We start from the raw sequence: 17229 nt of genomic DNA, 5'->3' as shown, positions 1-17229 counted from the left end.
AGTCTGCGCCAATCATTATTCTCTAAAACAGAATTATGCTCAACTTCTAGGCTTCGGACAAAATAGCCATTCCATTACAGTTTTATAGCTAGGAGTCCAACTTATGTACTTGTATATACTAGTAGACAGTAGTACTGTAAATGCTGATCGGACCGACGAGGATTCAACTTCCTCATCGGGTGAATTCTCTCCACCAGATTACTCACAAAAAACCCCCAGATCAGGCATTTCGATCCGAATATTCCATACTATCGCATCAAATTCAACTAAGTTTTATCCCCTTCACCCTAAATCAATCTCCAACCTCTCCCTACAATATACAGTCACACTCTTTCCAATATTATCAAAAATACTCCTACTGCTATTAGCAGCCTGCGGCATGACCACCCCGCAAACCATCCACGTTGCAATCCTAGACGCAGAAATCCCCTGTCTATCCGTCTACGCAAAACGAGGCCTCTTCAGCTCACAATTCAAAACACTCCTTCAAAACGCAACATCACGACTCAATAAATCCGACCCTTTATCAACCCCACTCAAAATACACACATCATCCTTTGACGCTGTAGGCGGGACGCTTCCGCCTCGAGAAATTCTCCGTACAGCATCTTCTCCGCCGATATCAGAACTTGAAAATGCCGGAATTCCGGCTTCCTTTCGACCCATTGATGCGATTTTAATTACGGGGTCTGGATTCTCGGCTTATGATGATCTTCCCTGGATTCATGAACTTATTTCTTTCATTCGGCTTTGTCATGGGCAATTTCCTTTAATTAAGATTTTTGGATCTTGTTTCGGTCATCAGATTATAGCTCAGGCTCTTCTTTCTAAACCCGATGTTGGATTAGGTTTTATTTCACCTGAATCTGCATCCGCATCTATGACCACATCTACGACTACATTCCATGTCCAACATTCGCCGACAGGGTATGAAATGGGTATTCAACCCATAACCTTGAAAGAAGAATTCAAGAAATATTTCCCTCCACTTGCACGGGCAGATCCATTTCGTATCCAGCTTATTCACGGTGATATTGTTGTCCCGAAACTTGATTCTGAACAGACACAGACACAGGCACGGCAAGAACCGGGAGAAATTTCACTTCCATCACCATGGATGAATATTGGATCTAGTTCTGCTTGTGATATTCAGGGTCTTTATTTACCTGGTCGAATTTTGACGTTCCAGGGTCACTTTGAATTTGATGCTTGGTTGAATGCGGAGTTGTGTAGGGAGTTTGGACGGAGGGGTGGATGGGAGACTTCTTTGGTTGAGGAGTATGTTCGTGATATTGAGAAGTCTGTTGTCTCTGGCGGGGAAGAGGAGGATGATGATGATTCGAAGGTTGCGGCTGAGGCGGTTGTGCTTTTCTTTGCCGGGAGGGATGTAACTCACCCGATAAACCAGGAGCAAGTTGTTTCTGGTTTTTCGGGTGATTTTGGGGTTAATTGGAATGGGATGTTGACACCGCCGATGGAGTGATTTGCATCCATGCAGGAAAGCACCTTGCTACTGGGCCTTACTGTCACTTGTATATACTTTACCTTGGAAGCTTGGGGTGTATGAGTTGGTATAATGGACACTAGTATGTAGTGATGTGGTGGATTACGACTTATAGACAATATACTGACTCGGTGATTTTCCGAGAATATGCTTTTTGACTTTTCTCTCAGGCTTTTACTCGGTTGCTCATTCTTTTTTTTTTTTGCTTCTCGCGCAAGGGTAGACATTACACTGACAAGCTGACCCCTCGGTAGTGGCGAGGAAAGCGTGCGTGTAGCATACCAGAGGGATTCCATGCATATAGAAGACTGGTGTCGATTAGATGGGAAAAAGGAGCCTTGGTATGCAATGCAATTTACAGAACATTGCACTACCATTCAAAGCGATATGGAGTACAGGGTACTAGTATAGGAATTGCTCAACATACTGTATTCCACACATACACACACACACACACACACACACACACACACACACACACACACACTGTACGATGGAAAATGGCGGGATCAGACTAAAACCCCGTTCTTCCGTTTTCACTCGGTGCGTACGTAACTTGTAACTTACGAGCGGAGCATCTCCACTTTCGGTTGACTGGGGTTGCGTGGAGAGTGCAGAGAGTGTAGTATGTTCTATTATTACAGTAGACTATGTTTGATACCAATTCATACAGAGTAATCAATTTAGATTGCAATGTACAGGATATGCATTCTCTGTTCATGTATATTGTATACTGGATACTGAATACTTGACTGTATACTTGACTGTATACAGTACTATGTATGTAAATGCAAGACTTTCCCCTCCTGCACGGACAACCCCATTTGGTATGGCGCCCTTGCCGCATGAAGACGAACCAATGGTAGTGCAGATATTCGCGAGAATTACTGTACTGTAGAGGCCCACTAAAGTGACGGCCAATCAGGCTGCTTTAGTATTGCCATGTGAGAGAGAAGAGAGCATTGTTCATACATTTCAGAGTAAGAGAGGAGATATAGTAATAAAGATGTAGTTGTGATAGTGTATCATATATAGCATGAGCCGTGTATCGATAGTAGTAATAGAATGGAACCTTTGGGCAGTGCTGTAGTACTGTATTTCTGTAATAGAAAGTAAGCCGATTGCGGAAGCCTCGGCGGTGCCACTCCGAGATTGCCTCAGTCTCTTCAAATTACCAAAGTGTACGGAGCAAGTGTACCGTGGATAGTTACAAAATCATAAAAATAGGAATATTAACTCATATTAGAGTAAACAATACTCTCTTCTACTATGTTTAATAGTAGCCATACATAGTACCATAGCATAGCATGAGTGTATAATGTAGATATCTAATAGCTGACTGCTGACTGCTGACTTACTAACTCGTACGGTACTGTAATACGTTGCCACCGGAGATCCCCTCCTGAGCTTCAAGCTTCGAGCTGGGGAGAGCTTCGGAGGGGCCGCTGATAGCGCTATCAGCGATATGATAGATCTCTCTGCAGTACAGCATTCACTGTTGTACTTCTGTCATGCTAATATACATTCTAATAATGAGCCATAGTCTATATAATCAACATAATAAGTAAATAAGATATCATCGATAGTATAGGTAGTAGTATACTACCTCACTACGGTGGGATCCGGTTGCCCGGATCTAGCTCAGCTGAGCTCTCTGCACGATGCATCGGATACAGCAATGTACAATCTCACTGTGCAAATCATCAACTATGTAATCGATCACTATATCATTCTAACAGATATAATATTATATTTCTTCTATCACTCCTACTACTACTACTACTACGAAGTATACTAAACTGTAGTTATACTGCTGTACACTGATATACTAATACGGTAATTACAATACCAGCCGCCCGCCTTCGTCAAGGGCCAAAGTAGTACTTCGTCCTCATTTTCCATTTCTTCTTCCTTTTCTCTCCCCACCAGAGCATGCATGTCACTGCCAATCTTCTTGACTGTTTGGTGCTTCCTGATTGTTGCGATTTCTTGATCTTGGTCTCATTCTCTCTCTCTCCTCTCTTCTCTTCTTACCTTTTCTCTTCCATCTCCCTCCATTCCACTCCTCGCCTTAACCTCGCCTTCTCCTCCCCTCGGGACTAAAAAAAAGACTACATGCACCATGCCTCCCAGAAGCTCGCTGACCAGCTCCTTTTCGGTCACCGATGCCAATAATGAAGTAGTCTGTCCTTTGAAAAATAACGATGGTTCCAATTGTCGCAAACGATGTCTCGGAGTGAGTATACCTATTCTTCGCCTCCCATATCTCTCTATCTTCATTCCACAGCTATACCCAGCTCAGCTCGCCCCTCCCCATTCCATCCCGGGCGCAGCCCCACCTAGTTGAACACTGCCATGCGCCCGGGGATTTTCCAATATACACTGCTATACTGCACACATTCTGGATATATCACTGGTCTACTGCGATCGCAATAGAACTATATAATCTGACCATGTTCTCTTATCTTTTCTCCACCAACAGGAAAAGCGCTATCGTTCCATGCAGGAGCATATCCGACGTGCGCATCCGAACCACTACATCCCGAAGCTCCCGGCTACCGAGGAGAGCTTCCTTTTAATGGTGAACACTCCGCCAGATCAACGAGCTCAACTATCTCCCCCAGAACCTGCTCCACCTCGTCGTCGACATGGCCAGTTTCAAGGTTTGTATTTTCTAGTGATCATCTCTGCCTTTTTTTTTTCTGCGGCACTCGCTGACCGGCTACCTGCAGATGTGGCGGATAGAGACATTTACGTTGCCGACGCCAGTTCCCCGGCCACTCCTCGAGCTCTCGATGAACCTCATCCAGCTGCGGCTACTGCAGCAGTGGCTCTCGCTCAATTACACCATCATCGCCTAGCTTCAGACTGGGATACTGACATGGTTAGTGATCCCCCTTGGCTCTGCCAAGCAATCTCTCTTACCTCTATCGGGACACTGTTAACCCCGCGCTTTTCCCCTCCAGGATACCCACTCCGATACCGAAATCCACCAAGGCCCGATGCGCTCCTCTATTGAACTTCCATCGCTGCGCGATCACTTCAAACAAGAGTCATTGCCGCCTTTCTCGTCGCCTCGTCCGCGGGAGCTTCTTCCGTCTATTCTCAACCATTCCCCACCCGGTCGCTCGTCCACTCTTCCTCCGATTCAGCGTCGTGATAAGCTTTCCCGGTCGCGCAAATCCTCAATTTCACAGTCTGCTAGGAAACCAAAGCATGATCGACCACGTTCAAAGGAATTTCCTCGACGACCGAGTATCGGTGATCGGAAAGCTCTGTCGGCTGAGCCGCAAACAGCCGCGTGGGCTCAGGGTAAACGCTGGGAGGATCTCATCGAAGCTGCAACTTCTGCGACGGAAGCTGATGATGAGCGATACTCTGAGGTAGGTTTCTTTTCTTTTCCAAATTCGCACTTTCTCATATTCTAATGTCATTTAGGCTGGTCGATCGCCTACGATCGCTCCACTGCTTGCCAATGTGACATCAGCACCTGGATCCAAGAATCGGTCTTCACTACCACCAGCCTTCCAATCGGGATCGGGACTTCCTCCACTAGGCTCACATCGACAATTTCCGCCTCATTCGTATGCTGCTTCACCATTGCACAAGTCACTCACACCACCGCCATTTGAAGGCCAACGTGGTCGTGATAGTGACCTCGAGCCATTCCCTTCTATCGAGTCATCGCTTGATTCCATGTCCACAGCATCTGGTAAAAATTTCCCATCATCAACATCAGGCGTCGCACACTCCGTCAACTCCGATTCAAGCCCCGTTTTGAATCTCATTCCGCCAGTTTCCCAACGCCAACATCATCGCTTTTCGAATCCAACTCCTGCATCGTTCCGTAGCAAGGACATTCAGATTTACTGTGCTCATTGTAAACGCCCGTGGGCGTTGAATGAATGCTATGCCTGTACAGAGTGCATCTGTGGTGTTTGTCGTGAATGCGTGGGCATGTTCATCACCAGCCCACCTACCTCATTCCGCAGTCCAGGAAATGGCTCTATCAACAATATGCCGCCCGGTCCTACAAGTTATCCAAGTCCAAGTGCTCGTGGATGTCCGCGATGTCGGACAGTAGGTGGGAAGTGGAAGGCTTTCCAACTGGACTTTAAATGATTCCACCAGGCTCGTTCCTGAGGCCTTACGGATTTTTATGACTCACGTTGATATACGTTCTTTTATGCTTTTATCTTTCCTTCTCTCGACTATATGCACCCGTTACGTGCAATTTGGCAAGATCAGCCTAGGCGTCCTCAGTACAATTTCTCACCAACGCCAATACGGCAGTCTATAATCTCGGCAGGTTACCGAACAACAAAACTCACGAAAAAAGAAAGCTGGTCTTTTTTGGTCTTGATGGTCTTGTTCTATTCTCTCATCTTTGGTTCACGGTTCCTCGGTTTGGTAAGGTTTTCCTTTTTCTTTTATCTTTTTTGGTATGGCCCAGTGGCATTCTGGGTGGTTTAGGTTCTTTCGAGTATATGCTTTTGGATCATGACTTATGCGCTTCTTGATTTCATGCCTCATGTGAATGCAACTTGTACCGCAATGAGTTTACTTGATTATCGATTTATAGAAAGAGGATGACGAAACGAACGAATCACAGTCTCATCATCTTCGCAATATCATTCAATTTACAAACCACACATACATCAACCCAGGAATCATGACATGAACAGGACAGAAAAACAACTTGTGGAGTAGATTGAATCTACTCTTCCCAAATGACACTACTCAAGCCCTCCGCAGATCCAACCTTCCCAGGTTCTCCAACCTGTAAAACAGCAACCTTCTCCCCAAGTTCACCACTAACCCGATCCCTCTTCACAATAGCAACATTAGCAGAAGCCTGATTCCCAATCGCAACAAGATCACCCGCTCGATTAACAGCATAAGTTCTAGGAACTTTTCCCCAAGCCTCACTCTTCCCATCAACACTAACCCTTCCATCCTTCGCATTCCGCGAAATCGTAACCATAGAATCATTAGGTTCAAAACCCTGATCACTTCGAACAGAAACATAAAATTTATCACCAATTAATCGAATCTCAGATGGTGTCGAGCCTTCAGGCATTTTTCGTGGATTATTGGGGTACGGAATGATGGTTTGTTTACGTTCGAGATTCAAGCATCCTGATCTCGCATATGAAACATCAAATACCATCATCGTACCACCGATTTCGTTAACGAGGTACATCATCGTTTTACCGACTGCGGCCATTTCTCTCTGATGAGTCGGTTTACTTGCGTCATTTGTGGACGGTGAAGAGGAGGAATGTTCGTCTGTCCCGTCTGTCCAGAATAGACCGTGTCGTGGACCACTGCCGAATGTTACGTTCACGGGTGGACAGGAGGTTAGATCACCTGTTGAATCGATGCTGTATATTCTGAGTAAATCTGCGCCTAGATCTGGGCTTACGATGAATGAGCCTGTTGGATCTAGGAAGACTGAGTGTGGGTGTGGAGAGTCTTGTTGGGAGACGGCGCCGGGGTGTGTCATGTTGAAGTGGAATTCTTGGTTTGCGTGACTGTTTTGCTTCAATGGGAGTTTGAATGTTGATACTGCTGATCCTTCACTGTTTGAAATCGTTAGCAACTTATTTTCATAAATCCACTGCTACCCCTACTGCTAGAGTAGAAGTGGTAGTGCTAGTAGTAGTATTGTCTGATGAAGATACAGACTGGCATGGATGGCATAAGCAGAAACATACTAATGAGCAATAGCAATAAACTTCTCCTTTCCAACCCCATAAATAACACTATCAACACCACCACCAATCGTCTTTACAGAAGACAATTCATGTAATTTCCCATCTTTCCCGGGTCGATAAGCCGTCAACGAACCATGAGTCGACGGGTCCGAAGTCCCATCTTCATCGGAGCAGTAAACAATATGTGATTCCGAGTCATAGGTTAACCAACTTGGCATTTTACCGCATGTTTTCTGGGTATGGGTTATGGATAGATTTGTGTTTGATAGAGTGAGGCTGTAGACGTTTCCGTTGTAATGTGTTGCCCATAATCGGGAGGGCTTTGGTTGGGGAGTTGGTGTTGCTGTTATTGTGAGTGGGAGGGAGAGGAATGGGAGGAGAGTTGTTAGGCGCATGATGTAGGAGCTAGTAGCTAGTAATAGCAACTAGCAGGCACGTTCAATTGAGAGCGAGTTTAATTGAGAGTTGGGTATAGATGTAGGGAAGAGAATAGTACTCCTAGAGACGGTTTGGGTGCCGAGTTGTAGATATACGCGACGAGGAGATCAACTCGGAAGGACATGGGAGTCTGCAATGTATGACTGCCGCGTTTCGAGGAAATTGGAATGGATCGACGGGGTTTTTGGTTGCTTTTGGTGGAGTCGGTGGGGGAAGGGGGTGAAGGGGCTGTATTTACAGTAGCGTGGGGGTTGAGTAAGTGGCTTGAGCTGATCATGGATTGACTCCGTGCTTGACTACTTTACGTAGTACGGAGTAGGAGACTAGTTAGATGTAACTACATAGTGAACTACCTCTCACTGCAGTACGGTGTACTACTGTATGCGAATATGAAAAGGTTGGATGGGGTTGGGGAAGCGATGATACCCTGGACAAATATCCGAATACAATCGGAGGTGGAACTGTCGATCTACCCCTGTTTTAATCTGCAGTCTGCAGGATGTGATTCTGCATTATCTTAGCGTTGTCTGGGGATTGGATCATTGGTTTAGTGTAATGGAAATGCGTTGAACCTGCATTTGGAGATTAATTTGGTGGCGGGGTATGTAGTATGATGCAGTGCTGGAGTTTGAGGACCAAACACCAGTGCAGAGTAGAGGAGATGACGATAGAATGATAATCCAGGGACCGTGAGTCTGATTGACTCTTTGAATCGAGGTGGTTGCATTCGGTGGCTGGATATTGTAAGCGCTGGAATTGTTAGGCACTGTCAATATACAGATCGATGCTAGCCCTAAGCCACCACGAGACTGATGATTGTCCCATTCTACTCTGTGATAGGATGCTGCCACGCAGCCTTGCACAGAATACTGCACGCCTGAAACGCTCTGATTGACTTTTTTGAACCTATCAATTTCAAATTATTCACAAATGATACACTGCGCAAGGTACGCTGAAATTGAACATAAAGCTGCTTTTGCTCAAACTAATGTAATCCCCGTATAACAACCATTATTGCGCACCAACTCAACCTTCAAGCCCTCATTCAACGAAACCGAATATAAACTCCCCCCCCTAGATCCGCAACATACACAATTCCATTCACTTTATCCAACTTTAACCCAATCGGTTCATGAAAATGGCGCGCCAGAATCACTTTTTGAAAATCAATCTTTTCCCCACCCACATAAGCGCGATACAACGCACATCCCAAAGGATGCTCACCACGATCCGTCCAATATAAAGTCTGCGTCTCACTGTCAATTTCAATATCAATCGGCTCCGGCAAATCATCCCACATTATCTCAATATCCGAACGCGTATCTGGCATCTCCCCGTCCGGAATCTCCAAACCAGCGCGAGAAACCTGACCTCGACCACCTTTACTAGGACCCTTTTGTGTCCAATACATCAAGGATTTCTCGGTATCAATCGCAACTCCAACGCACCATAGCCGCATCTGGTCCAGAAGTGCCATGCTTTTGTCTACATTACGCTTCACCAAAATCTCATGGTTATTTCCATCAAACTTGCATCGATGCACGCTCGTTCCCTCTCGATCGGCAAAATAGACTTCCTGTCTAGACTCGAGTGCTGCGATTTGCTTCGGTGTATGGACTTTACCTTGTGGTACAAGACAACGGACATCACTACCGTCAAGATTCGCAGACCAGACGGATCCATCGCAGACTGCGGTACTTCGACCCATATTCGTCCAGAAAATGCGCTGTGCTTTGAGAGATACATCGATTCCATCGGGTAAATTCTGACCAACCATAACCGGAGTTAATTTCTGAGTTGCAAGGTTCAAACGCACGATTTTCCCATTATGATGGACTTGAGACACGTCTCTTGAGTTCGAACCAAGTCCAACATCTAACATATAGATGTCTTTGGCTGCGGATTGTGGATCACATGGTGTTTCTTTTGCTGTTGCGGATCTTGTGAGTGGTGGGTAAATGCCACCTTTTTCGGTCTTTCGTCCTAGTGGACCCTTTTCAATATATTCTTTTCTTAACCAGTCGAGTGTGCCAGAGCTATGCAAACCCCGTTCTTTCACGTATGTATCTTCGATGAATGCGACGGTGTCAAGACCAACTTGGTCCATGAGTTGGCAGGGTAATGGTCCATTTTTGAACATGTGTTCCCAAAGTAAATCAATCTCACTAGGATCGCTGGCGCCTTCCGAGAGGATCTGGAGGATTTCCCGTTTGACGGCTGCCCAAAGACGATTGAAGACGAATCTATTTCAGAGACGATTAGAAAAAGGATTATCCATTGCGCTGGTTATCGGGTTACCACTCACCCAGTTGACTCTCGACGAGCGGTCACAGGCAACAAACCACATTCTCCTAAAACATCCTCCAAATAAGTGACAACGTGCGGATCAGTCTCACCATTCGTCATAAGTTCTACCGTTCGAATAGAAGGCGGCATTGTAAAATGCACATTAAGAACCTTACTCCTCCGCTCCGACGAAACACTGCAACTCATCAAACTAGATTTAAAAGACGAGCTATTCGACGCCAAAATACAATCCGCCGGCGTCTTAGCATCCAAATCCGCAAAAACATCCCTCTTCACCTCCAATTTCTCAGGAACAACCTCCATAGCAAGCCAAACATCATGAACAGTAGCATCAAGCTTGGTGAAAGTCTTACATGTACCGAATGGGGCTTGTGTGTAAGATTCCAGATCAATTTTCGTGATAGCGGTTTCTGTCTCGCTTTTTTCTCCGTTCTCCTTGTCAAGACCGCTGATTTCTTTTTTCTCTTTGCTTATTCGGGGCATTAGTGAGAATTCTTCTTTGTGCGCGTCGATGTAGGATAGGGCGGAGTCGAGTACGCTGGTTGATACATCGTGGATGTGAACATTGTACCCTGTTGCCACGAACACGCAGCCTATGCGTCGGCCCAATACCCCGGCACCGACTACGGCGACGGGACGATCGGTGCGAGGTTTTACTGCCATGAAGAGCGTTGCTATTAGTCGTAGGTTCAGGATGGAATTCTGGAAGATGTTTTTCCTCTGACAGGGAAGATGTATACATGACGTAGGGGGGGCGCTGGATATTGGCGTGATTATATTATCTAGTTGAAGTCTACGAGGTGTATTGATATGAATTTCGTGACCTTACGGTGTCTGATGTTAAAGTACTTGACGTTTCACTTCATAGAATCGTTAAGGTGCTATATGTTATTAGTATAGGTGCATTTGCTATCATATCAATGAATCTTAGCCACGTTGACTAGGTCGAAGATTTATCTTTAGAATTCAAGAGCTCTGAACGCTAACCACGGATCATCCGATTTCCAACCAAGATTTCACAACTCCTAATCCAACCATATCTGTCGGAACACTTCGCCTATAGATACGGCGATATTTGGCGCGGGAAAGAAAGTCCGATGTCATCGGCTCGGGGAAGCCTCGGATGGCCCACGGATCAACTCACGGTCAAGTGGTCCCGGTGCTTTCCTGTCAAGCTCTACTTTTAAAAAGTAACAAGCAATAATGGAAGACAATTTCCGAAAGTGACTTCATTGAGGAGACATTGGGGAAATGGATTGAGGCTCGCATATTATAAAATGCATTCGGAAAAACTTTGAAAGCTAAAGTACACTGGTGGGATATCCATCCTCGAATCGTCATCGAGTCCAGCAAACATTCATTCGTCATAGCATCGACATCACAATTCCCAAGTCGATGCTCCAATTAAAATATCTGATCTATCGCAATCCACTTTTTTCTATCCAATCCTGCTTTTGCGTAAAAGCCCTCGTGGTGCATGCTCGAAAAAAGAATATTAGAAACAGAAAAAAAAGAAACAAGAAAAAATCGCTACCAACATAAGCAAAATTTGTTTGCTCAAAAACTGTCGCTTTTGACTTTAGTCAATGTACTTGGGCAGAGACTTGATGACGCCATCACGGGCGATCTCCTCCAGAGCAATAGTGATAGTCTCGACGAAGCGCTTGTCACCACGCAGATCGTCACCAAACAACTGCTTAATGCTGAGAAGTCCAGTGGGGTCGCCGGGCTGAGCCAGAGCGCGGAGCTCATCGAGCATGGAGTCTTGAACCTCGAACTTGTTTCCATTGTCATCAACACCGTGGATGTAGTGGAACCAGGTAGCGGCAGTGAAGCAGAGACGACGGAAAGGACCGGTCACCCAGATAGCTTCGGCAATAGTGGGCATGATGAACTGGGGGATCTTTCCGGTACCACCACCACAGATGCGAGGAAGCTGGTCGCGAATTGGAGGATTGGAGAAACGTTCAATGAGTGTTTTGCAGTATTGATCAACATCGTGACCTTCGATGTCGGGGAGTGTGTGCTTCACTTCTTGTTGCATCATTTGCCAGACAAATTTGGCAAAGAGAGGGTTCTCCATAACTTCGTGAACATATTTGTATCCGGCCAGTTGGCCACCATAGGCGATGATAGCGTGGCTACCGTTCAAAAGACGGAGCTTGTGCTTCTCGAATTCCTCGACGTTTTGAACGTTCTTGACAATCTGAACGCCGACCTTCTCGAAAGGTGGGCGACCATCACAGAAGTGATCTTCAATGACCCACTGCATGAAGGGCTCAGTCACAATGGGCCAAGAATCCTCGATACCGAACTTCTCTGCGAGGCCCACTTTATCGGCGGGGGCTGTGGATGGGGTAATACGGTCGACCATGGCGTTGGGGAAGTGACCGTTGGTGTTCATCCAGTCTGCTAGCGAAGGATCGATGTTACGGGTGAAAGAAGTAAGCATGTGGCGAGTGATAGCACCGTTGCCCTGCATATTATCACAAGACATAACAGTGAAAGGCTTCAGTCCTTGCTCCCGACGACGTTGCATAGCGTGGTGGAGGAAACCGAAGGCAGTGATGGGGAGATTCTTGGTGTCGAGATCGTGTTGGATAAGAGGGTCCTCGACTTGCAATTGATGTGTGTTCTCGTTGTAGAAGTAGCCGCTCTCAGTGATGGTCAAAGAGACAATATGGGTATCGGGGTGTGCCATCTTAGCAATAACAGCTTCACGGTTATCAGGAGCAAACAGGTATGAGTTGATAGAGCCCATGACCTTAGCGACACTGCCAGTTGCGGATCGCTCCTCAACAGTATACAAGCAATCCTGGGAGTTCAGAGCATCGCGCATGCCCTCATCGAATGGCTGCAAACCAACACCACAGATAGCGTAGTCAGTCACACCATGCTTCTCCATGAGCTGGTTCACGTAAACAGCCAAATGAGCTCTGTGGAAACCGCCCACACCAACGTGGACGATACCTTCTTTGACAGCATCACCACGCTTGAAGGAAGGGATCTCGATGGACGGGTTGGCCGCCTTGATCTGGGGCAGGTTCTTGGAGTTGAGCTTCACAGCACCCATTATGAAAGAATTGGAAGCAATTGAGGTAAATGAGGAGGAGGAAGAGGAGGACGAGGAGAATGGGAGGATTGGAATAAAGAAAGAATAGAGAAAAAAATATTGGAAGTGGGATGAATAGTTAATCTTTAATATAATCGCAAGCAGCCCTACTATGAAAAAGTCACCGCCACTCGCCGGCTTTGGGCGAAATCGAAGCTGTGGGGGGCCCACGGGGTAGAAACCAATGAAACCCGCACGATTGTGGATCATGCGGATCTGGTCGCGTCACGCGGAAAGTTCTAAAATTCTAATATTATACACATTCATCGGCAGGGGAAAGGGATGGTCCGGTTCCGGCTAAAAAGGTACACAATTTCGAATGCAGAATATGCATGTTAGCGGCAAGAAAAAAAAGTTTGTATAGGGTCAGCTGGGCATATGAAACAAATTCTGTACAGATTCTAGATCAATTACCTTTCAGAAATTTTCCACACTTGCATCAGGAGGGGCAATGCTGGGAGGCGACATAGAGATGATCGGCCCGATCTAACCGAAAAAGGAGATCCCGGAGATCCCGTCAGAGCTTTTTTTTTTTTTGATGCCGGAAGAAACAGGCCGATAGTTATTAACAGCATGTATACGCCACACAAGACCAAGACCGGGCTAGAACTCTTCAATATTGAATCCCATGACCAAAACGCTAGGACAACAAACTACCCTTCTTAGAGCCCCCCTGTTTCTTTCACCCTTCATTCGCATACAACCCCGGCTTTGAAGCTGCTATATTCAAGCGCAATTAGTATTATCAGTTATTTTCTACCGGGTAGAAAATATTCCTGTCATGGTAATTCCGAAGCTGCTGTGGATCACAGCGGATACTGTACACTGTGGTGGATTTGGAGAATATCCACCTCATGACCTCCACGTCTGAGCCCGTAAAACCCTGCGTGGCAATCCCCGCCCATACTGTACATCTCTGTCTTATCTACGTGTTCTTTATTGACATCCAATGGCTGAACCAATAACCAATTGATTAGCAATTGGAATCTCTGTAAAAAGTCCTGTGGAGTGCATGTGTTGTCCTTTCATCTTGAGCAGAGAGGATAATTCTCTGAACGTGCATGAGTACTGTATACATACTCCGAATTATATGCATCTGTTGCATCTGTTTTGACTGTTTCCGCATTAGCACTCGCGGTACCGTTGAACAGACATGGTCCGTGGTCCTCGGAGATACCCCGGTCTTCTCCAGCGCGAGTTTATAATAAAGTGAAGAAATTGACTTTTTCCATTGAATGGATCAAGGGGAGGTTCCGCTTGTGAAGAATTTTCTTTTTCGTTCTGGATCTACTGTATTAGTTGACCCGTGTCGTCAAAGGCCTGAGCCAGATATTTCAGTTTTCTGCGTCTTGCGGATGGAAATGAGTTGCATCTCGTTTAACTAGTGGCAACAAAGATCATCCAGATGGTGTCGCAAAGTACCGTGCATTGCTTATGAATTGCTGTGCTATATGGCTTCTTACCCCGCCGATAGGCAGTCTATAGGTCGTTTTAATCCTTGGCTTACCGCATCGATGGTCATTGAGTGAAGCTATGGAGAGATTACTGACAAACTTCAAGTTGGAGGTGATACAACGTTCTGACTCGTGGGGACTTCTAGAGCACCTTTTGCTTAGCTCCGAGTATGTACTGGAAACGTTGAGTGAGACAGCACGGCAGTCTCCCTGAATCAGGGGAATGCCATGAACTTTTTGAGTAAATTGACCTTTCCAGAAAATCCATTATAGACATCTTTGGCGATGTCCAAATATTACGTCGCGGATATGGTGTGTGGAAATTGAACGCCGAAAGACCTATCTGATTCTTGGGACTAGCGGAACTCTTCCAACTTACAAAGCGTACCTACTACTTATGCTTGGAATCTAGGCCTAATATCTTCCGTTCAGGGACCTATGTTGACAGATGGCTGTTTTGTCTTGGAATAAAGTTAGGAAAACGCAAAGCGAAGTCTTCAATCTGTTTATAATAGTGACAGATCAAGATCCAAATTGTGCCCTGTCGCCCCTGCAGACAATAATACCTTTACAGCAGTTCCATTATCGTTGGAAGCTGCAATATCTAACGGCGTCCTGCCTTGATCATCATGAGAGATTAATTGAGCCGGCAGCGAAAACGCTTTAGGAAGTATTTCGAGGCATGTTCTAAATGCTGCATCCTCTCTGCCCTATTGACGCTCAGGAATACGTGAAGCGCACTTCTTGAGTTATCGACCATAAAGTCTACTGCTGGACCATGACGCGCGAGTGCGGGCTCAACGTGTTCAAGGTCAGAGACTAGGTATTTTAGTCGTTTCACGACCAGTATGCAGTCTCTTTGAAGTATGCTCGCGAGTACCGTTTGGCAATGCTCGGGCTTGCCACCGCGTACACCTGTCCTCTTATTTATGTCTGCACCGCGTTTTAGCAGTGCGTTTGCGATATGTAGATTTCCTTCAATCACGGCGCATGCGAATGGTGCAATACCATAGAAATCAGTGGCATCGATTTCAAGGTCGTACTCCGACAAGCGGGTTGTGAAGAAAAGATCAGGATCACCTTGTTGCACCATGAGGTGTAGACTTGTGGTTTCCATGTCGATGTTGGTTTTCTTGATTGGCCATGTCAAGAATTCTATTCTCGGGTCAGCCCCTGCATCTAATAGCGAGATAAAAGCAGACTTTCGATGACAGTGGATTGATGTACCCTACTAGGGTTTAACGCTCTTCATATTATCATTTGCATCTTAAACACTGTTAATGGTCAATTTAGTTATTTCCAAATAGCTAAATGGCGCAAGAAGGTTCTTGCGCCATTGGCTATGCCAGCCGTCCCGAAGGCGATACGAGTTATATGTCAATCACTGCCGATAAATATCAAGGGCTATTCCTGGATCCTGGGATCGTATATGTTCACGTTTATGTTAATTGATAAATAGGACTGTCGTCCATTAAGATCTGATTTAGCCAAGTGATTTATAGTTCTCTGACTTCATCTGCAGATTACGGCCCCCATCAAGGCTCTTCATTTTGTGGGTCTTGAGGCTGATCTCTCGCACTTTCCTCTGAATTGTTGGGGGCGATCTAATAGCGGCTCCATATTCAGGTATAATGAACAAATGTTTGGCCAGAATTGAGGGCACGGGTGAGCCTTGAAACGTTGAAGCAAACTATAATAAACTGGAGATTACTCCCATTCTTATAAAGTGTGCCAGATTCCAGATTTATCTTTCAAAACCTCTCCATCACAACCCTCGGGCCTGTTTTCGAAAGGATCATTATTATTTAGTTTCGAGGGAAATGGCCCCAACGACCACTGTCCTGCGCCTCCTGGGTTTGGCCGCTGCTTTAGGCCCGACAACAGCTACCTTCAGTCTCGATACCTCCGGCCCCAGTTGGGATTACACAACCAAGGATCTGGCAGACTCGACGTCACAGGCCTGTAAGGATGCCTACAGCGCTAGTATTGACTGCGATGAAACTCTCCTCAAGATTGTGGCCTCTATGGATCCCGACTTCGACCCCCAGCCTTCGGATTTGGAGTCTATGTGCACGACCACATGTAGCGATTCTTTGTACAAGTATGTGAAGAACGTCAAGGCTGCATGCGGCAAGAACGGCGATCTCGCCGGTGTCTCCAATGGGGATAAAGAAGTTTATGAGGCCCCTGTTGAAACCGTCGGCGAGGTTTTCCAATACGAGTACAGTCAGGGCTGTGCCAAGAATGGGTCAGTTTGATACATTTTGATTCGATCATCTGAGTGTAGATGCTAAATGTTCACAGTACTGATTACTGTTACCTGACCTTCCCTATGAGTGAAAATTGGGCTAGTACCGAGTTCCCATGCAGCGACAAATGCGCGGTCCAGTATTATAAGAACGCACATGAGCAACCTGGCTCAGGTTACTACTTTAATTACTTTTCTCTTGTGACACAAACATCATGGTGGAATGAGACATTTGCCGGTGGTTGGAAGACTGCCGCTAAATGTGGCGAGGGCAAATAACCTACAAGCTCCAAAAGAATCAGTGCCATTTTGAGAATGGATACCCAATATGGGTGGTCTTGTATCGCCGAGCACCCTAATTTATTCTAAAATACCCAAGTTTATGATATTAGAACCTGCTCGGTCTATCTCAATTGTTAGCTTAAGTAGGCTCTAGGCTCAGAATCTTC

The 17229-nt window shown here is 45.9% G+C and overlaps 7 protein-coding genes across 7 annotated transcripts; 3 read left to right on the top strand and 4 right to left on the bottom strand.

Annotated features, from left to right (window-relative positions):
- Nucleotides 1-379: 379 nt before the first annotated feature.
- On the top strand, nt 380-1483 carry N7469_003565 (type 1 glutamine amidotransferase; the record flags this gene model as incomplete). Its single annotated transcript, XM_056642485.1, has 1 exon — nt 380-1483. One exon carries the CDS (start codon nt 380-382, stop codon nt 1481-1483), a length of 1104 nt encoding a protein of 367 aa, XP_056501897.1.
- A 2143-nt stretch (nt 1484-3626) lies between these two features.
- On the top strand, nt 3627-5626 carry rfeD (uncharacterized protein; the record flags this gene model as incomplete). Its single annotated transcript, XM_056642484.1, has 4 exons — nt 3627-3740; nt 3987-4388; nt 4471-4887; nt 4943-5626. The coding sequence occupies 4 exons, from the start codon at nt 3627-3629 to the stop codon at nt 5624-5626; spliced, it is 1617 nt and encodes a 538-aa protein (XP_056501896.1).
- A 595-nt stretch (nt 5627-6221) lies between these two features.
- Nucleotides 6222-7616, bottom strand: N7469_003563 (uncharacterized protein; the record flags this gene model as incomplete). The annotated part of the gene is made up of 2 exons (XM_056642483.1): nt 6222-7086; nt 7222-7616. 2 exons carry the CDS (start codon nt 7614-7616, stop codon nt 6222-6224), a joined length of 1260 nt encoding a protein of 419 aa, XP_056501895.1.
- Nucleotides 7617-8704: 1088 nt separating this feature from the next.
- Nucleotides 8705-10629, bottom strand: N7469_003562 (3-hydroxyacyl-CoA dehydrogenase family protein; the record flags this gene model as incomplete). Its single annotated transcript, XM_056642482.1, has 2 exons — nt 8705-9902; nt 9965-10629. 2 exons carry the CDS (start codon nt 10627-10629, stop codon nt 8705-8707), a joined length of 1863 nt encoding a protein of 620 aa, XP_056501894.1.
- Nucleotides 10630-11545: 916 nt separating this feature from the next.
- Nucleotides 11546-13039, bottom strand: N7469_003561 (mannitol dehydrogenase family protein; the record flags this gene model as incomplete). Its single annotated transcript, XM_056642481.1, has 1 exon — nt 11546-13039. The coding sequence occupies one exon, from the start codon at nt 13037-13039 to the stop codon at nt 11546-11548; it is 1494 nt and encodes a 497-aa protein (XP_056501893.1).
- A 2258-nt stretch (nt 13040-15297) lies between these two features.
- N7469_003560 (uncharacterized protein) lies at nt 15298-15649 on the bottom strand (the record flags this gene model as incomplete). The annotated part of the gene is made up of 2 exons (XM_056642480.1): nt 15298-15351; nt 15413-15649. 2 exons carry the CDS (start codon nt 15647-15649, stop codon nt 15298-15300), a joined length of 291 nt encoding a protein of 96 aa, XP_056501892.1.
- A 703-nt stretch (nt 15650-16352) lies between these two features.
- Nucleotides 16353-17059, top strand: N7469_003559 (uncharacterized protein; the record flags this gene model as incomplete). Its single annotated transcript, XM_056642479.1, has 2 exons — nt 16353-16780; nt 16837-17059. 2 exons carry the CDS (start codon nt 16353-16355, stop codon nt 17057-17059), a joined length of 651 nt encoding a protein of 216 aa, XP_056501891.1.
- Between the last annotated feature and the right edge of the window lie 170 nt (nt 17060-17229).

This window comes from Penicillium citrinum (assembly GCF_028827155.1).
Source record: "Penicillium citrinum strain IBT 23319 chromosome Unknown utg000003l:1.0-4596430.0:1.0-4598250.0, whole genome shotgun sequence".
Classification (NCBI taxonomy): domain Eukaryota; kingdom Fungi; phylum Ascomycota; class Eurotiomycetes; order Eurotiales; family Aspergillaceae; genus Penicillium; species Penicillium citrinum.
The sequence above is the reverse complement of the archived record's forward strand: the minus strand, read 5'-3'. Positions and strand labels throughout refer to the sequence as shown.